This window comes from Liolophura sinensis, chromosome 11 (genome assembly GCF_032854445.1).
Source record: "Liolophura sinensis isolate JHLJ2023 chromosome 11, CUHK_Ljap_v2, whole genome shotgun sequence".
Taxonomy (NCBI): Eukaryota; Metazoa; Mollusca; class Polyplacophora; order Chitonida; family Chitonidae; genus Liolophura; species Liolophura sinensis.
The window spans coordinates 25120076-25142029 of NC_088305.1; the positions used below are offsets into that span (position 1 = coordinate 25120076).

The window sequence follows — 21954 nt, forward strand, 5'->3', positions numbered from 1 at the left end:
AGATTGGTGTGGACTGGATCGGTCGTCTACCAAACATTCTATGTCGTCGTGAGACGGGAGCGTTATATACGACAACAGATTAGTATACCCGGGGTCTGTCGTCTGTCTGACTCATTCTGTTTCATCATGAGATGGGCTCGCTGTATACACCAACAGTCTAGTGTAGCCTGGGTCTGTCGTATATATGACAACTTACTGGTGTAACCAGTGACTGCCGTGTAGCTGACTGATTCTTTACCCTCGTGAGAGGGACGCAGTAAACGACAACAGACTGGAGTAACCAGGGTCTGTCGTCTACCTGACTCATTTTATGTCCTCGTGAGACGGACTCGCTAAATACAGCAACAGACTGTTGTTGCCTGGGTCTGTCGCGTACCTAACTCATTTTATGTCCCCATGAGACGGACTCGCTATACATGACAACAAGCTGGTGTACCCTAGGTTTTTCGTCTACCCGGCTCGATCTATGACCGTAACCGACGGACTGGTTATATGTTACAATATACATGTTGATGTACCGGTAGTCCAAATCTGCTGTCGCTCTAACTCACTTTATGTCTCCTTGAGTCGTACTAACTCTCCGATGTGGTGCTGGTGTAAATGCGGCCCGTCCTGTACCGTTCTGATTTTTTTAAATATACATATACTTTTTTTTATTTGATTGTTGTTTTACGAAATATTCAAGAATATTTCACTTATACGGCGACGGCTAGCATTACGGTGGAAGAAAACTGGACTGAGCCCGAGAAAAACTCACGACCTTCCACAGGTTGTTCCCAGGCCTTCCCAAGTACGGCCGGAGAGGAAGCCAGCATGAACTGGACTTGAACTCACAGCGACCACATTGGTAAGAGGTTCCTTGATTTGTCCCCTTTAAGCCCGACTATTCACTAAACCTACTGGCTACGTATGTATCTTGCCGACTCATTTTATGTCCTAATGACCCGATTCTGAGCCTGACTATGCTTAAAACTTAATGATTGGTTATGTTTGTATTTATTTATTTATTCTATTTATTTACTTTATTGGTGTTTTACGCCGTACTCAAGAATATTTCGCGCACAGGATGGCGGCCAGCATTATGGTGGGAGGAAACCGGACAGAATCCAGGCTAAACCCACGATCAAATTACGTTTGCACTTCATTTCCAGTCGCATTGGGCATAAAGTAATGAACAAAGTACTATGGCCGTCCTGGTATCAGTATACTATGTCTTATGAATTTGTTGAACGTGGCGTTCCAGAGGTCTGGGGCATCACGACATATTGTTAATGAAAAGGGCTAGCCACAAGCTAGAGATGACCCACATATTGGTAATGAAAACGGCTAGCCACAAGCAAGAGATAACCGACATATTGGTAATGAAAACGGTTAGCCACAAGCAAGAGATAACCGACATATTGGTAATGAAAACGGTTAGCCACAAGCTAGAGATAACCGACATATTGGTAATGAAAACGGTTAACCACAAGCAAGAGATAACCGACATATTGGTAATGAAAACGGCTAGCCACAAGCTAGAGATGACCGACATATTGGTAATGAAAACGGCTAGCCACAAGCTGGAGATGACCCACATAATGGTAATGAAAACGGCTAGCCACAAGCAAGAGATAACCGACATATTGGTAATGAAAACGGCTAGCCACAAGTTAGTGATAACCGACATATTGGTAATGAAAACGACTAGTCACAAGCAAGAGATAACCGACATATTGGTAATGAAAACGGCTAGCCACAAGTTAGTGATAACCGACATATTGGTAATGAAAACGACTAGTCACAAGCAAGAGATAACCGACATATTGGTAATGAAAACGGCTAGCCACAAGCAAGAGATAACCGACATATTGGTAATGAAAACGGCTAGCCACAAGCTAGAGACAACCGATATATTGGTAATGAAAACGGCTAGCCACAAGCTAGAGATGACCGACACATTGGTAATGAAAACGGCTAGCCACAGGCTAGAGATGACCGATATATTGCCGATAACACTAAAAAGAAACAAAGCACAAAAAGAAACGAAAAGATCGAATATTTTATACGATATAGTTTATCGTACGTTATTAAAATCCAGCGAAATATTAAATAAATAGAGATAACAAACGGTCAGGTGGATTGATTGATTATTTTATTGGGCTGTCAAACACTCAATGTAATATGAATTAATACAGGCAGGGGAAGAGTTATGAGGATAGGAGCGCTGCTTATTAGCATATGGAATTAATTTACTTATTTGATTGATTTACACCGTAATCAAAAATATTTCACATATACGACGGCGGCCAACATTATGGCGGGAGGAAACCGGGCAGAGCCCGGGGAAAATCCACGACCATCCGCAGGATGCTGCCACGACATATGGAATGGTAGGAGTATGTATGAGAAAGTATGTGAATATATCAATATAAAAATACGACAAAGAATCATTAAGCGTGTGTATATCCTGTGCCTTCTTGTGACAGGACGAGTCCATGCCGCCAAAGTGCTGCCGCCAAAGTGCTGCCTCCACTCAAGTGTCATGCTGAAAGCACAAGACATGACACCCCACCCAGTCACATTATATCAACACCAGGCCAACCAGTCATGCTTTATTGCTTTAACCTCTCAGTGTTAAGCGCCGAGCGAGACAGCAGCGTGTACCATATTTAAAGTGCTTGGCATGATCCCAAACGGGTTTTAACTTGGACTCTCCCGACTTCGTGGCGGACAATCTAACCATTACGCCACGAAGGCGGTCACATTCAGTACAACTGTATTTATTAGGTACAAATTACAACTAAAACGGGACTAAAACTTACATACGTATATACACATACACATAAACACAGATGAAATTGAAGCAAGTATAATCTGTGTGTGGGTTATCAATGTAAATATAACAATAATTAGTATGAATATAAAAATGGTAATATTTATTATGTATACCGTAAATTACTATGAATTTCGTCCATGACTAACTTGCCTATTTTTCCTGAAACTGGGGATTCCTTTTATTTTAGAAAGGTGTGTTGGGGTTTGCTTGAAACATGGGATAATATTCTACTGCAAAATTGCGTCAGCACCAAAAATAACATTTTGTGACATTCTTTTCCACTAAAAATGCAATTTTGTGGGTGAAATTTGAGGTCAATTACGGTAGTAAGACTGGGCTTATACAAGGCTCAGTGAAACAGCTCTAACCTTGTTCATGCTGAAGGCAACTGTAGGCCTATACAGGCTTTTGATGAAATGAAAGCAAGTATAAGGCACGTCACATGCACGTGTGAATTTAAGACGAACTAGAAACAAATATAAAACAAATAGAAATATAAAAGACACATATAAAAAATAATTTTTATGTTCCGTTGCACGCCCACCACTTCTTCACAAATGTTTCTCAGATGTCCCCCTTCCCAAAAAAAAAGAACAACAAAGGACGTTCACAACAGACCTTCTTCATATTTCTTCATGAATTGATCCATCATATCCAATGTCAGGCCACTCCTTCTCGTGACAACGTTTCTTTTCATTCGATTCCTTACGACAGCCATTGTGACGTCATGAAATCACAGAACAATTGAACATTTGTAATCAATGTGTGGGACTTCCGGTTGGCCTACTTACAACAATATTGATTAGGATTCGTCAAATGCATGTTCTTAATTGACAGAATGTCAGGTCTGTGCGAAATGTGAAGGAGGACTGTTATATGGAAACCTTGGAGTGGTCAGCCTAGCCAGAAACCAAATTTTTTTATTGGTATTTATTCATGTCCAGCAATTGCAGACCTGAAAAATACTATACTCAACACAATAACTCATTCAATAAGAATACAAAAAATCTAAAATACACATAAAAGCAAACTAACAAAAAAAAACTAATAGCATATCTCCGTTATACTATTAGCATGTGGGCCCTACCGTCTATTTTTTCTCACCGTGCTCAACCAATCAATCGGCAGGATTTGGGTATAGTACCCATGGTCTTTGAAAGTTTTGTTCTCTGTAGTACAACTTGTTGGGTGTGATACTTTGTTGCTTGAAATAGACAGTATGTGATGAACTGGTAAGCCCACAATAGACACGGCATTCGTCTCGATGTAACGTTGTCTCGTCCGCGTCAATCATGGGCTAAATATACAAGGCAATACAATAACTAATAGAATAGAAAAGAAATAAAGGTGTCCGAGCCACAAAAGTAAATTGACCAAAAAAAAGACCGTAATAGATAGGTATAGATTTCATTTAGAAAGTGGATTAAGTAACAGTATTATCGTTAATAGGGATTACACTTTCTGAATAGAGCACAGATTCTAGTGCTGAAATTTGGCTGAGACCATTGCGGGTTTCGAGCCAGCGACCAGCAACCGCCAGCAATACATGTCAACCGTCTAGACAATACAATAACTAATAGAATAGAAAAGAAATAAAGGTACACGAGCCACAAAAGTAAACTGACAAAAAAAAGACCGTAATAGTACATCTGCCTTAATTTCTTACAGGATCTTAGGAGTTGTACTTGGCTGATAGTTCGTAATACAGCGACGAGCTCGAGACTGGTCTAAGCAATGTCTCTTGTTCTCTAACCAAGGTAGAAAAACCAGGGCGATCAGCAGGCATGTCGTTCCAACAACGTTTTGTGATCATGTCATATCTGCAATATAGAACAGAGCCGTAGTGACGTATATATACTGCACAAAAATATAGACGCCAGAAGCATTTTTATGTTGTTTTCCCTCAGTGTTAAATAACGTGTTTTCTCAACTATTAGGGTAGGTATTCATTATCAATTGTGGCTTCCATTTCCAACAGATTTTCACATTTTAGGGCAATAATCCAGGACCTATGGCAGCGTGAAAACACGGTGATCGGTAATCACAGTTGACGCTCTTCGTGATACTAACGGTGGACACAGTGCTGTGAACTGTGATAACCGAACACACTGTTTTCACGGTGCCTGGATTTAGCTCCTGGATTATTGCCCCAAAATGTAAAAATCTGGTGGAAAAGAAGCCCCACTTGATGAATACTTAACCTACTTGTTAAGTTAACATGTTATTTAATACTGAGAAAATATCAATGTCTGTAAATATACTGTGTATTCATGTGGCAGTTTTTCCCCAACATGTATGAAAAATGCGACTAATATGGATTTGAAACTCACTCGTCGTTCATAAACTCTGGTCTAGGGAGGCGGTATCCCTGCTTAAGCTTACTCAAAAGTTCACGCCAGTGAATCTTCCCGTAGGGCACCTCACCTGTAACAGAGGGAAATATCAAGCGTGTTAAACTGCAAAGTTATATCTCTGCCTCGCTAAGGTTTATATTGTTAATAAAGACTACAAACAACATGCTGTTTCCTTACTGACATCGGACATAGCAAGACATCCTATCCAGTACCAGTATTCTGACATTAGACATAGCAAGACATCCTATCCAGTACCAGTATACTGACATCGGACATAGCAGACACCCTATCCAGTACCAGTATACTGACATCGGACATAGCAGGACACCCTATTCAGTACCAGTATATTGACATCGGACATAGCAGGACACCCTATCCAGTACCTTTATACTGGCATCGGACATAGCAAGACATCCTAATCAGTACCAGTATACTAACACCAGACATAACTGGACATTCTACTCCTGACCAGTATATTGACACCTGACATAACCGTACAGCCTACGTGTACCCAGTACCAGAATACAGACTGGACATTCTTCCCAATACCAAAATACTGACACCAGACATAGCTGGACATTCTACTTAGTATCATTATACTAACAACCAGACATAACTGGACATCCTACCCAGTCTCATTAAACTAACACCAGATACAACTGGACATCTAACCCGGCACCAGAATACTGACACCAGACAAAAATAGACACCCTACCCAGTACCAGAATATTGACAGGCATAACTCGACATTCTACCCATTATCATTATACTAACACCAGACAAAAGTGGACATCCTACCCAGTATCATTATACTAATACCCGACAAGACTGGACATCCTACCCAGTATCATTATATTAAAACCAGACAAAACTGGACATCCTACCCAGTATCATTATATTAACACCAGACAAAACTGGACATCCTACCCAGTATCATTATATTAACACCAGACATAAAAAGACAACCTACCCAGTACCAGTGTACTGACACCAGACGTAGCTGGACATTCTACCCAGTATCATTATACTAACACCAAACATAATTGGACACCCTACCCAGTACCAGTATACCGACAGCAGATATAACTGGACATCCTACCCGCTACCAGAATACTGACACCAGACATAACTAAACATCGTACTCAGTACCAGTTTACTGACACCAGATATAACTGGACATCGTACCCAGTACAAGTATACTGACACCAGATATAACTGGACATCGTACCCAGTACGAGTATACTGACGCGATATATAACTGGACATCCTACCCAGTACCGAAATATTGACACCAGACATAAATGGACATCCTATTCAGTACCAGTATACTGACACCGGATATACCTAGACATCCTACCCAGTACAAATACACTGACACCAGATATAACTGGACATCTAACCTAGTAAGAGTAGACTGACACCAGACATAACTGGAATTCTATCCAGTACCAGTATACTGACACCAGACATAACAGGACATCTTACCCAGTACCAGTAGACTGACACCAGACATAATTGGACATTTTACCCAGTACCAGTAGACTGACACCAGACATAACTGGACATTCTATCCAGTACCAGTATACTGACACCAGACATAGCTGGACATCTAACTCTGTACCAATATACTGACACGACACATAACAGGACATCTAACCTAGTACCATTATACTGGCACCAGACATAACTAGACATCTAACTCAGTACCAGTATACTGACACCAGACATAACTGGGTATCGTACCCAGTACCAATAGACTTACACTAGACATAAATGGACATTTTACCCGGTACCAGTGTACTGTCACCAGACATAAGTGGACATTCTATCCAGTACCACTAGACTGACACCAGACATAAATGGACAATCTACCCGGTACCAGTGTACTGACACCAGACGCAGCATCTCACAAACTATTCACCCAGACTGAAGATTTCCCACACTACCACCCGGTGGGACAGCACGCCGGAGGTGACCCACTCACCCAGACTGGCGATTTTCCACACCACGACCCTGTAGAACCACACGCCTGTGTTGACCCACTCGCCCAGACACGATTTCCCACACAACCACCCTGTAGGACCACACACTTGGGGTTGACCTACTCACCCAGACTGACGATTTCCCACACAACCACCCTGTAGAACCACACGCCTGTGTTGACCCACTCGCCCAGACTGACGATTTCCCACACAACCACCCTGTAGGACCACACACCTGGGGTTGAGCTACTCACCCAGAATGAAAGATTTTCCACACTACCACCCTGTAGAACCACACGCCTGTGTTGACCCACTCGCCCAGACTGACGATTTCCCATACCACCACCCTGTAGGACCACACACCTGTGTTGACCCACTCGCCCAGATTGACGATTTTCCACACTACCACCCTGTAGAGCCACACGCCTGTCTTGACCCACTCACCCAGACTGAAGATTTCCCACACAACCACCCTGTAGAGCCACACGCCTGGGGTTGACCTACTCACCCAGAATGAAAGATTTTCCACATTACCACCCTATAGGACCACACGCCTGGGTTGACCAACACACCCAGATTGACGATTTTACACACTTCCACCCGGGTCTGAGTTGACCAACTCAACCAGACTGAAGATTTCGCACACTAGGACCCTGTAGAAATAAACATTTGTGTTGACCTACTCACCAAAACTGAAGATTTCCCACACTACCACTCCGTATGACCAGATGTCACTTTTCTCGTCAGCTAAGCGCGTGGACCTAGCCCGAAGAAGTTCAGGTGCCAACCATCGCAACGGCAGCTTCTCCTAATGGCAATGACAGATATAGAGGAATTAAAACAAACAATTTAAAAGTGTTGATTTAACAACCGATACATTCTTCATGGCTGAACGAGTGAAGACTTTTTTATTGACGTTATATGACTGTCGCCCTGCGTCACGTGTTTGGCAAACATCTTGACAAAAGGAGCAGCGGGAATTGGCCTCGAACCGAGAGCTTTTTCAGAAACACCGTGCAATGCACTCAATACAGGTATGTGGAGAACTTGATTGATGAAAATCAACAGGGCTCTTCTTTGTGACTGTATGTGTTGTATCTCATTTGTTCGAAAGATGTTTACAATGAAACAAGTTCAATATCTCAAAACGTTTACAAGGAAACGGATAAGAAAAATAGAATGAGTGAATGAGTGCTTTGGGCTTTAACGTCGTACTTAGCAATTTTTCAGTCATATGACGACAAAGGCGTGAGTGAGTGCTTGGGGTTTAACGTCGTACTTAGCAACTTTTCAGTCATATGACGACAAAGGAGTGAGTGAGTGAGTGCTTGGGGTTTAACGTCGTACTTAGCAATTTTTCAGTCATACGACGACAAAGGAGTGAGTGAGTGAGTGCTTGGGGTTTAACGTCGTACTTAGCAATATTTCAGTCATATGACGACGAAGTAATTCTTACACTGCATGTAATGTGCCTCCTTGTGACAAAGTGTAAGTGTGGTATAGTTTGATGAATTTGAATATGATGTTCGTGGGGAAACGATCAGTGGTATAAATAAGGAATTTGTCATGGAATGTTGAAATTAAACCGGGTTCCTCTAAATGTGCATGCCTATATAGGATCACATGTTATATGTATTAGACTGGTATAGATGTCATTTATAACTTGGATTTTAAATAACAGTTATATCATTATTAGGGATTACACCAAATCGCCAGCAATACATGTCAACTGTCTGTCTAGATCACCAACAGGCCTCCCAAGGGGTACCTGGGTCTGAGGTCGCTGGTTCGAAACCCGCTGTGGTCTCAGTCAGTTTTCAGCGCTAGAATCTGTGCTGTATTCAGAAAGTGAAATGCGACTAAGATAATAATGTTCAAAAAGCTTTGATTCTACGTTCATAAGCCTTTCATAACATCACTGAAAATCAACACTGTTCCTCCTCTTAACAAAGTGTAAGTGTGGTATAAATTTGGTGATCTTGGGGTAAACTGTTCAAGAGATACAGCAGACTGTTGACAAGAAATGGTCAGACTGACGTAGGCACGCACACACACACTCACGTACGCACGTACGGACAGGCTGACGCACGCTGACCGCTCCGAAATATCCCCTAACTGTAGCTGTTCGGTTTCTATCTACTAATCTACTATCTACTAATAAAACTACAAAAACAAAAACACTTTTCTTAAAAGTCATATATAAATGTGAAGTGTCTGTTTTTCCCTTGTTTATACGATCATGTGCTTTTTGCTTTTCCTTTCTTGACCTCAATTGACCTCAAAGTTCCGTTTTACGTGATCAATCGATTAGACGAAATCAGAACCGACTTAGTTATCACATCAGAGGCAACATCACTCTGTTCCATCTCCTTCTCTCTGTAATATCTTCCCCCAGCGTGAGCGAAAAGAAAGGGGTTACATGTAATAGGAGACAATAGCAATTTCTTAATTTTCTCTGTTCAGAGTGCATTTTAAGTGCATGTTTGCTGGCTATATTTTTTCAGTCATACCGAATAGCATCTACCAATAATTCTGACTTTAAAAATGGTACCTGTTGCTGCCTTGCTTGGCACTCAGCACAGAGAGGTTAGATCAAGGAAAATATGACTCCTTGTCCATGTCTGGTGTCTTCGGCATGATAGTTCAGTGACGGCAGCACTTTGGCAGCATGGACTCGCCCTGCTACAGGGAGACACAGTATATGTAAACATACCTAATGACTCCTCGGTGTCATATGACTGAAAAATTGTTAAGTACGACGATAAACTCCAAGCATTCACTCATTCGTTCAATAATTCTGACTGAATAATACCTTTTTCTTGCTTTCTTCGCTGAGTTCATCTGGAACAGGTCCGAATCCCGTTATCTTCGGATGCAGGTTGAAGTCCAACAAGATGTTACGTGCCGCCAACTTCCGGTGAGTTACCTTTGAAAGAAAACAAATAAGACAACCTTGGTTGTTTCGGACGTGAGGTCAAAACAGACCTTTCCTGACGTGCTTGGCAGCTCTATGGTTTAAATTTTAATCTGGAATTCTGTCAAGGTCATGGAATGCGCTATATTGGAGAAACCGCGGAACCAGTGAGTAGTATGACTGCATACCCTACTCTCTTCAGTCTAAATGGCAGGGGAGGGGAAGAAAACCAGGGTTCCCGTAACGTCACAGTGGAAACAGACCCCTTCTCAGACTATGTACGTAACTCGTGCTTGATTGATTAAAACTGACAACACTGCTGTGCTTTCTTTTTCCGCGATATAGGCGTTTTTACATACATTTCTTTGAACAGCGATGTCTCGGTTATTTAACATCGCAAAAAATAAAAAATATGTCTTTAAAATATGAGGTGGGATTTGGCCCAGCGTTGTGATTTCACAAATTTGGACTTGGGCCTGGTGTTCAACAGTGTTTTCGAGAATTGTCCATTCGGATGACGTCTGTAATGCAGAGTAAAAGGTGTAAACCACTGAGGCAGCAACAAGTACTTTTGTTAAAAGTCATTGGTATGACCCGACCCGGCATTGATCCCTGGTCTACTGAGTTCGATGCGGATGGTCTAACCTTTAAGCCACCGAAGAGGTATAAGGTAATTTAGGGAACAAACCCGACAATACCGCTATCTGATCCAAGGGGTAAACACAGTGGTGGACACTGGATTCTTCTCGTGCTCCAGATAAAAGAAAAACTTTGAGTTCATGTTCGGTGTACTAACCGTTTTTTTTTTAAATAAAATACCATTTTTTTAAATAAATATTATTACAATATTTTGCGGAACTAAAATTGAAGGCCTCTCATTTGACAAGACCCAGCAGTTACAAGTCTTTTTGGTTAACTTACGCCTCTGTGGGTGAGATACTCCATGCCTTTAGCGGTTCCGAAGGCGAATTTAAATAAGTTGTCCACAGTGTGGTCAAAGGCCTTTCCCTGCTGTCGTCGCTGGACCAGCCAATCAATCAAGCGGCCATTTTCGCAGTAACCTAACAGCATGATTGGACCTCCTACAGAAAATAAACAAGCTCAGGTCAACGACAGACGTAATTATTCATATACCTTAGACGCCAGTGCTCCAGAATTGTTTGTTCTGCAAAGAAAGTTCACCTTTCGACACGTTCCTTCCTCGTGATTCCAATATTCGCATGCCACGAATAAGGTTATGTATTCAGATGTTTTCTCTCTACCTTTGAATTTATGCTAATTGTTTCGACCTTACGTTGTGGTCATGTATATTTCACTTATTTAAAAACAGTTTTCTGGTGGAAACCATTTTGCTCTGTTAGCTACCTTAAAATATTCCAGGTGTAAAATCGTGACAGAACCGCTCAGACCTGGATTCGATCCCACAATCTCTTTGGTGATGAACTCGTCTTCTGTATCGAGACGTTCAGAACGACTTTGGAAATACCATATTTCAATTCTAATAACCGTAAAACTTCGCGCATATGGATTTAAACCTAATAAAATCAAATAAAACAAAGCGGGAGCTGGATTTGATCCTGCAACCTCACTGACTTAAAGAAGAACAGCAACATAATTCGCCCATTAACAAGACTCAGTCAAATTTACGGACGATGACACACCCAACAACTGACACATACGTTACCACTGCAACCATACAAAAAAAAGGATTGAGTTGTTAAATCAGTATTGCGGTTGTAGACAAATGTAGCAGTTTCCCCCTAGGGCTTTCCTCAACTACAATGGTCATACCGGTTATCTTAGCTAATAAACTTACCCTCGTCTAATAAGTGAAATATTTTTGGGTAAGTCAAAACACCAAATAAATTTTAAAAAAAATATATAAAAACAGATAAATAAAAATCACTACTGAAAGGAAACTCACGGTCACTGTCGTCCATTATGGCTCCTATGAAGTGGATAACATTCTCGTGGTCTAACGCATTTGTGGCCATGAAATTTATTTTCGCCTTCATTATCAGAATCTCTTCTTTGCACAGCTTGCTGACTGAAATTGCACATATGATTAACTGATTTATTGGGTGATCTATTGACTTATTTATTCGATTCTAGATTGATTCCTATCGTCCATATGTATTCAAAATACCGAGCAAACCTGATACACTTTTCAATCACAGTTTTCTCCTTCCCTTAATCCCTTTTTTGCTTGCAGCATCAATGAAGACTGGTGAATGATTCTCTGTGTATAATCCTGTCCTAACTTTTCTACTTGCGGCATCAATTGCCTGTTGAATGACAGGTTGAATCTGTGTATAATCCTGTCCTAATTTCTCAGTTTATTTACTTTCTCGATTCTTTGGCGGTTTGTGTTGAACGTTGAGGTGGAAATTGACCCGAAACCTTCATCATTACGAACGACGGGGGTCTTCTTCGACGCTTCCATTTGGCAGTCTTGAATAATTTATAATATCATTCCCATGAGCAATAATGGACGATTCCTAGTGTTATACCTTTGAGCATTTTGGCCGCTACCAATGTGGTCTCCCGTGTTTTGAGGGTGAGTTGGGCTTTGTAGATCCTCGCAAACATTCCTTCAGCGATCAACTCTTGTAAATCCAAGTCAGCTCCGGAAATCTGCCAGTCCTGCTTCCCATCAATTTCCATGTTCCCGTAAATATATAGGTCATCGTCTTCTTTCAGATTATTCTGCCATTAAATAAAAAAAATAATTAAATAAATAGACGGGCAGACAGACAAATAAATAAATATATAAATAACAAAACAAACAGACGGGCAGACAGACAAAAAACAAACAAATAAACAATCAACAATAAATACTGGACTGTTATTTAATTATTGAGATGCAAAATATATCCTCTTACCAGCGTGATGACACATCTCACTGCAGTTTGCGTACAGACAAAATTGGATAAAAGGTTGTTAAGATTAAAAAACCGTTTACTGTAACTATGATACAAACATAACGAAAATGTAATTTACTTCACAACAAACAGAACAGCAAAATCTGTTCTAGTGCTTTAATTGATTATGGTTAATCAATGAAACGCGTTACAATTTTCCAAAACGGAGATAATGAAAAAGCATAATGATCCGTAGAGCATAAAATTCTTTAAGTTTATTGGTACGTTATCGTGGTGAAGACATACACCATGGCAAAGTGCTTTGACAACTGTCTGGAAAGCTTAATAATTCAAACGATGTAAACAATATATAACCAATATGTCATTGCTAGAGATTGTGGCACGACTGCATTTTATAAAAAAAAACAAAACCCCCAAGAGAATCAAAAACAAAACACCGGCTAAAGATGAATGAATGGTTGTTTAACGTGACATGGGCAATGTTTTCCATTTATTTACGAGAATGGAGCTAACAGGAATCTATGATGACAAACTATTATACTGTAAAATTGTAAAGGTATAAAATAACGCTGTTCCAAACCATGGTGGCTGATAGCGCTCATTTTAGACCGCAACCTTCGCGATCCCGCTGAGATGGCGGAGGGCGCGGAGAGCACGGAGGGCGCGAAGGTCTCGGGGGCGGCGTTTCAGTTAAAGACTTGTGGACAAGCTAGACAGACGGTCCAAATGGCACTAGAAGGCATGGTTTTCTTCTGTGACTTTGTAGTGCGTGTGTACTTCATATATGTTTGATAAGCGCACGTAATTGTGACGTAATAAAGGAAAGCACAAATGAGTTCACAGCTTTGGACCATCTTGACATGGGCGGGAAGGAGTTTTACGAGTTCCCCATTAAACCACGACCTTCTTGAACACTTTGGAGGGCACGAAGGCTGTCGGGTCCCTGAGGTCGCGATCTAGAAGGACGTTATCTGTCACTATACCATTTTCCAGCAAGGTTGATGTTGTATGAGCTATAGGCTTCGTAATCACCCATGCTTCACTGTACATATGAAACCAAGGGTGATTACGATTATGAGGAAACACCCGGTGTCGCCAGCCTAGCCTAGCCTAGCCTAGTCTAGCCAATCGTATGACGTTATTCGCCGTTATTTTTACATGGTTAGTCCTCATAAACTGGCAAAACCGTTGTTTCGGCATAATCGTAAGTGCGCCTCTACTCGTTTGACAGCCAGTGAATTGTGGCCTGGGTACTTCAGCCAGGGGATTTTCAGCCAATCATTGATAGTCACTTATAACTGTGTATTTCCTTGTTTTGAAATAAATGTTCCGATCCAGTTTATTCCTTGACACAACATCAGAAGACAGCAATAAGCAGTGCTGAGACTATGTGCTTTTGGTGAGACGAACAGACAGAGGTAAGATACTGCCTTATATCGTTGCTAGCGAAATAGGAACAGCCTATGTAGCCTATGTTTATTGTTTCGCCGCTAATTACTATAATGTTTATTTTATCTCACCCCCTTCCGATACCCTTTAACAAGTGCAGAGTTATTTGTTGCGCTAACACTCTTTGTACGTCTACTCCGAAATAAATTTATCCTATTCTACACTTACACCCACTTGCCATGTTGTTTTGAACTCTGATCAGCGTCAGTGATTTAGTTGTCTGTCGAGCTTTGTCAAATAGAACCTGATTGAGCCGTGAATCATGCATATTTATGAAGGAAAGTTTGGGGCTTTGAAGGGTTAATATGCCTCAGTAAATCAAGGTAGATGATTTTGGATATCGGTAGCTATTCGACTATTCGAGTCCATATTTTGGTATATCACGAAATCCGAAAGTGCACTTGGAGACAATTTGCCAAAAATGCCAAGTATAATGAAACAATGTAACAAATCATTATTTACGTTCTTTAAGGTAACGTAAATATCATATCTGATCACAGTGACTTTATTGACATGCATAATGTAAATACTTCCCGGATATTGTCTTTATTTAATTGGATGGATCTATACAGGGTAATACGGACAAAAAATGTTTTTGTTATTTGTCATAGTACTTCTTTCATTTGTCATCCTTTTTTTTGATACGCTAATTTTAATATTGATCTTGACACATTTGCGATTACACCATTCGTGGCACATTGACCTTGGCCTTGACCCACATTATCGGTTTATCTCAATCAGTGCATAGAAATTGTGGAAATGAAACATTAACAGAATCTTGTGGAGAAAAGTTTAAATTGTAAAAGATTTTAAAATTGTTAAACAATACTCTCTTCAAAGAGGAAAGCCATACCCCGTGCGAAGCATTTGATCTGGTGTATTTCTCCATTCTCATTCGAAAGGTATTTAATGTGCTTCTTCACCCAAATTATTTTGTACTTTTACACACTTACGACATATGTCAGGCGCACTGTATCTCTGTCTCTCCTTCTCACGTTATTTCTCATTATCGTCTGGACTCGCGTGATCCTACGTTGTAATGTGGATTTCAACTGGCCTCTACGCCAGAGAACGCACATGAACACAAGCAGCGAGCACAGGGCCAGAAACACGAGAACACCTGAAAAATGTACAAGCTATATACAGACAGGAATGTCCTATTTTGGTAGGAACGTGTGGAAAATGTTATAGTTAATGTCAAAAGAGAAATCCTAGATATGTGGAAGTCGAACGGGGACAGATGGAAATAAACGTGGTTGTACATGGGTCATAACCACTGCTAATTTAGCAGTTAAAGGCAAAGAAAACACGATGTATATCAGATGAAAAACCATTAAAAACTAACTAGTTCAATTTAACTTGGGTTTTTCCAAACGACTAAAATGGTTTTAAAAGCATTAGATTCTACAATGGTCTGTTGTGAACCAGAAGGTATCGGTGAGGTCACATCCATATTTTTTTCTTGAAATAGCTCGTTTCAAGGTCTACTTTGTGAATGTCTTCATAATTTTATATGTATATGCATCTTTAATGAAGAAATGTAGCAACCTCTGTGTGTTCAGTGACAAAAACCTGACATGTGATCTCACTAATCCCTGTACTGTCAGAAATCTTCACCGTAGAATACAATCTTTCAAATGCAGTTTACTAGGTTGAAAAAATTCTACAAATATGAATTGAACTAGTTTATACATATATATATACACATACACATATGTATCCCGCAACGTAGAGACAGGAATTCTGAACAGATTTTGATTGTTTAGTAAAGTGGAACGTTTCAATAAATCAATGAACAATAGTTCGCATACCAGTAGATGTGCTTTGATTGTAGGCTTCTGTGCTAAACTAACTATGAATTTTCCTTATCAAACTGGAAGAAACAGCAAGCAATTCTTTGTGCCTTTGTTCTTACCCACAACAATCCCAAATATGGCACCTCCCGAGAGTTTTGGCTTTTCTGAAACCAACAACAACAACCATATGTATATTTACAAAATAATTAAAGGCGCATAATATATAATATAATTAGATAGATGACAGTTGCTTTGAAACTTCAAGAGACAGCTAGATGACACAAAGTCTGTCACAAATCTCCAATGACCCAAATAACTTTGAAAAAAGTCCCCAAGGTCACCAAAATGAATATGGTTATTCCCAATGCCGAAGGGTATGGTATAAGCTGGTAAACCGGAGTGTTTGCAAGATAATTTAGACACACGTTCAACTACCTTGGAAAAGCACATCAAGGTCAGTGAAAAGCAACAGCTCTCTTTGAAATCTGTCTCATGTGGTCAAAATTTGCATAGAGTTCCAGATATACCATATTTTCAAGCTTGTGACAAAGTATGAATTAACCGATCCCAGTGGTCAAGATCATCAAAAATGAACAGTGTGATTGTGTAAATCCTCAGTAGTGGTGTAAGATTGGCACACCTAGCTGAAGGTGTTCAAAAGAAAGAGTGCTTACTAGACATTACAGGTAAGGGTCTAAGAACTAGGAACAAATAAGTCATGTCTATCATATAATAAGGTGGCTACCAAGTATGTGAAACTGGTATAAAATTTAGGTGAAAAGTGCCCAAAGAATTGCAAAAAATAATTTCTTTACAAACGTATGATGAAATATAAATGATATAAGTCAAGTCACTTTAACTTGGATTGCTTCAAATGGAGTAAATGTGGTATAAGTGTGGAAAATTTAGCAACAAATATTTTATTCTAATTATTCATGTAACGACTAATGGCTTGCTTGTCCACTCACTGGTTGTACTGAACGTGAACAATGTCGGTTTTCCGCTTTACTCACCGGTTGCCCCTAAGGTGAACACTGTCGCTTTACTTGTCTTCTTACCATCCTTCCTAAATGCGGACACAGATGGTTGGTTTGTCTGCTCACCGGCTGTCCTGAACTTGAACAATGTTGGTTTGCTTGTCTACTCACCAGTTGCCCTCAGTGTGAACACTGCAGGTCTGCATCTCCATCTGGCCTGAAAGTGAACGTTGTGGGTTTGCTTGTCTACTCACCATCTGTATTACATGTGAACGCTGTTGGTTTGCTAGTCTATTCACCGGCTGTCCTGAAAATGTGAACAATGTCGGTTTGCCTCTTTACTCACCAGTTGTCCTAAAATGAACATTGTCAGTTTGCTTCTCTACTCACCAGCAGTCCTAAAGGTGAACACTGTCGGTTTGCTTGGCTCCTCGCCGTATATATTGAACACTTGAATAGTGTACTCGGTGTCGGCCAGCAGCGCATTCAGGCTGATCTGTTTGTTCTTTTTAAAGAACGTATTGTTGAAGTAGCGGGATGCCGTCGAGGGTTTGTACATCACTTGGATGGAGGACACCTCGTAACAACTAGGGGGATTGTCCCAGACCACTGTGACCGACGCGTGCGTCTTGTTGCGGACACGAAGTTGCATGGGAGCCACATCTGGAATGTTCATGCGATGTTTATTTGGTTCATTCATTGGGGGTTTAACGCCACTTTCAACATTATTTTGGTATGTGATGACTTTTTTTTTCTTGTACCAAGGCCGGTCCCAATGCTGCCTCAGTGCAATATCGGGGCATCCGTGGCCGAGAGGGCTTAGCACACCAGCGCGGCGCAATGACCCAAGAGCCTCCCACCAATGCGGTTGCTGTGAGTTCAAGTCCAGTGGGCTTCCTCTCCGGCCCTTCATTGGAAGGTCTGACGGCAACCTGGCGGATGGTTGTGGGTTTCTCCTTGGGCTCTGTCCAGTTTCCTCCCACCATGATGCTATACGCCGTGGCATAAGTGAAATACTCTTGAGTACGGCGTAAAGTATCAATCAAATAAATAACCAGATAAATAAATGTAATGCACGAGGCTCAGTTAAGGTCAGGGATTGAGCCCCAGAACTTGCCGTTACCAGGCAGGAGCCCTATCCACTACACCACCGTATCCGGTGTTACAGCAGGTATAGGCCTATTCAATATGTTCAATAAGATGGCCACGAGGGATACACGACCAGTTCCAATCAAAGCGCAACTGAGATAAAGATATACATTATCGACAGCTTATAAAGTACTTTGGTACACAATTTGGACAATTTTGATACAATTCATTCGCATAGAACATTTCTCGCGTCTTTTCATAATCATGACATAACTGTGGACTGTTTCTGTTCGCATAATTCCCTACATTGCATACTTTGGTGGTTTGTGTTGAATGCTGTTTTGAAAACTGGTCTTGCAATTATTGACAAGGAACTTTCATCTTCGTTGACAGCGAATGTCTGTTTTGACGTCTAGATTTATCTATTTCCGTCTTTAATTGGGTTTAACGCCGTACCCAAAATTTTTCACTTATGTAACATTGGAGGCCTACCTGACAAACATCTTGGCTTGAAGCCAACGGGAAATGTAGATAACACAGGTAAATGCATTCTTAACATACATACAAAGATTCCACAACCCGAATTTTCACAAGTATTATGCCTTTGGTACTATATGTGTCACAATTTAGATCTGACTCTGGTAGTGATATTCCCTGGTTCTGGTCGTGACATTCACTGATTCTGGTCGTGATATTCACTGATTCTGGTCGTGATATTCACTGATTCTGGTCGTGTTATTCACTCACTCCACAGATTTAAAGAAGTTGGATATAATTTTTCCGAAATACTGACTGACGCATTGCTTGATTGTTGACTAAGGCCGTACTCAAGAACATTTCACTTATACGACGTCGGCCAGCCTTATGGTGGGAGGAAACCTAGCAAAGCAAGGGGGAAACCCACCACCACCGCAAGATGCTTGCAGGTCTTCCCACAGATGACCAGGCAGAAAGCCAGCATAACCTGAACTTGAGCTCGCAGCGACTACATTGGGGAGAGGCTCCAGGACCATTGCGCACTCCCATGTGGCTACGGAGGTCCTCCTACTCAAGAATGTTTCTCTTAGACGATGGCTGTCAGTTTTATAAGAGAAGGGAACCGAAGCACCTAGCAGACCAAGAAAGGCGTTTACACTGCAACTCACAAACATATCCCAAAGACAAGAAAGCAACATAATTGGTGAATAAAGTATAAATCAATTACCGGGTTGTGAGAAACACGTTCAAGCATTTATACTTACACGAGTTGATGCCAGTTAATTTCGTAACGTCTTTGACCTGTAAACAGGGAGTATACAGTTCAGATTATCGGGACTATCTTTGAGCCATCTCAATCAGGGCTATCTCTGAGCTGTTTCAATCAGGGCTATCACAGGACTATCTCAATCAGGGCTATCTCTGAGCTATCTCAATCAGGGCTATCTCTGAGCTATCTCATTCAGGACTATCTCTGAGCTATTTCAATTAGGGCTATCTCTGAGCTATGTCAGTCAGGACTATCTCTGAGCTATCTCATTCAGGACTATCTCTGAGCTATCTCAGTCAGGGCTATCTCTGAGCTATCACAATCAGGACTATCTCTGAGCCATCTCAATCAGGGCTATCTCTGAGCTATCTCAATCAGGACTATCTCTGAGCTATCTCATTCAGGACTATCTCTGAGCTATTTCAATCAGGGCTATCTCTGGACTATCTCAATCAGGGCTATCTCTGAGCTATCTCAATCAGGGCTATCTCTGAGCTATCTCAATAAAGCACTGATTCACAATATTTTAAATCAAGATCAGCAGACAGTACATACGCAGTACATTTTTGAAATAACGGTTAGTTTTGACACAAAAGCCTCAAACTTCCTGATTTGAAATAAAAATTGAACAGAGTTAAAAGGATCAAGATACGGAGCCGTAAAAGTGACGCGGTGAAAAATAAATTGGGAAGAGAATAAAAAAAAAACAAGTTGAAAAAAATTTATGGGAGAGAAAAAAATTGGGGTCGAGAAAATCGTCTTTTTTTTCTTACAGTATAGTTCTGTATAGTTCATCATTATTGCAGAGTTGCAGCTGATAATGGTGTGTTTTTAAAACAGATTGGATTTGACCTGTGTAGCCCATCGGGATCATTGTAATCCTTGGTCTTGATTTAAAAACACAATTTATTTATCTAACCCTAGTAAAAAATATGCAGTTACTAGTGACAGACGCTCGTCGTTGGCAGTGATATTGACTGTTTGATGCCAAACGACCTGTGATTGACATATTAAATCGGGCCCGAGACTTTGAAACTTGGCTTTGAAAGCCCGATGGATTAAAAAAAGATTTTCTGTTCCAAAAATTGTTTTTCACCATGTCACCTTTATGGCTAATTTACTTTATTTTCTAAATAAATTCACCTTTTCTTAATTTCATAAATGGTATTCCCGAGTAAAATATGGTAGGGTAACCTCTACACAAGTTCTGTTACCTGAATTTATTTTTTCATGACTTATTCACTTATTTATTTCAATCTTGTTTAACGTCATAATTTTTCACCCATACGATGGCGACTATTTCATGTGCGGAGGAAATCTGAGTGCATGCAACGTAAACCACTGACCTTTGGCAAGTTACTGACGTACATGTACAGATACACCAAACTGGTGGAAGACAAGTAGTTGTCTTCAAAGAACGCTAGCTTGCGCCAATGGAAAGAATCACAGAAGTTTTGTGGATGGCCCATTGTAACCAAAGCCACAGAAGCATGGAAATCATGTTATAAGCATGAGTTGGCTTTCCGGCTGAAAAACAAGCTTCAGTTGTGTGAAAGTTATAGTGTGGCCCATGAAATAATGAATGTTACCGTATAGCTCTTTGGCAGGGAGGAAATGCCAGCTTGGTTGATGGCGACAACTTCAAACCTCACAGAGAGGCCTGAGACTTCCTGTTTGGGCACCTTGATGACACAATGGTTAATGAAGACGCTGTTCTCTCTTAGGAAACAGTTATCGCTGTCCGTAGGCACACAGTAACACACCTTGCGGTCAGAGCACACTGACATTCGCTTGCGACGCGAGGACGTCTGAGTGAAGAAAACATAAAACTTATCTCCTGGGTTCATTTCGAGGAATACATGAAACATATAACTTTAATTCCTTAATATGTAAAAATAATCCAGTATTTTCCAGTCTTGCTTTTTCTAAGAGAAATGGGGTTGCCTTATAATTACAATTTCCCTAGGACCCAGAAATAAAGTAGCCTGGTCTGGTGACATCAACGTTGATAACTGTCAAACACAACATTTTTGAAAGTGTCCGCTATGCTCGTCCCGCATTTACAGTGAGATCATTTATGACGCCATTTTCGAAAATTTTAGATCATTGATGAAAAACATGCATAACATGCAGGAGAAATTTTAAAATATGAAATATGCCAAAACAAAAACAACAAAACAAAATGTGCAAAGAAAGCCCAATTTGCCACTTGTATTAGTTCATCAAAATTCAGTTCTATTAACAATTGTTCAAACACTGATTACCATAATCCCCGACAGCGAAAAATAAGCTGGATCTGCTTCACCACTAATGGTTTTATGTGCCTTGGTGGACCTTAATTTAAATCAACATTCATCTACACTTGAAAAGCTATTATTGTTCTTCTTGTGGCAAGACTTCCGACCACGCCGTCTTGGCCTGACATTCAAGATTTCTGACCTAAAATA

General features: G+C 40.6%; 1 protein-coding gene across 2 annotated transcripts in view; it reads right to left on the bottom strand.

The window, feature by feature from the left end:
• Positions 1-2112: 2112 nt before the first annotated feature.
• LOC135477587 (uncharacterized) overlaps positions 2113-21954 on the bottom strand; it is a 39220-nt gene continuing 19378 nt past the window's right edge. The window contains exons 11-23 of one of the 2 annotated variants that reach the window (XM_064757744.1): positions 21097-21315; positions 19503-19539; positions 17563-17835; positions 16315-16359; positions 15353-15519; positions 12579-12774; positions 11993-12115; positions 10990-11150; positions 9967-10080; positions 7842-7962; positions 5149-5242; positions 4485-4638; positions 2113-4115 (exon numbers count right to left, since the gene is read on the bottom strand). In XM_064757744.1, coding sequence (XP_064613814.1) covers positions 4491-4638; positions 5149-5242; positions 7842-7962; positions 9967-10080; positions 10990-11150; positions 11993-12115; positions 12579-12774; positions 15353-15519; positions 16315-16359; positions 17563-17835; positions 19503-19539; positions 21097-21315 — 1698 coding nt within the window. In that variant the 3' untranslated portion in view covers positions 2113-4115; positions 4485-4490. Of the gene's footprint in view, positions 4639-5148; positions 5243-7841; positions 7963-9966; positions 10081-10989; positions 11151-11992; positions 12116-12578; positions 12775-15352; positions 15520-16314; positions 16360-17562; positions 17836-19502; positions 19540-21096; positions 21316-21954 lie in introns of both variants that reach the window. The other variant, XM_064757743.1, reaches the window with a different exon arrangement.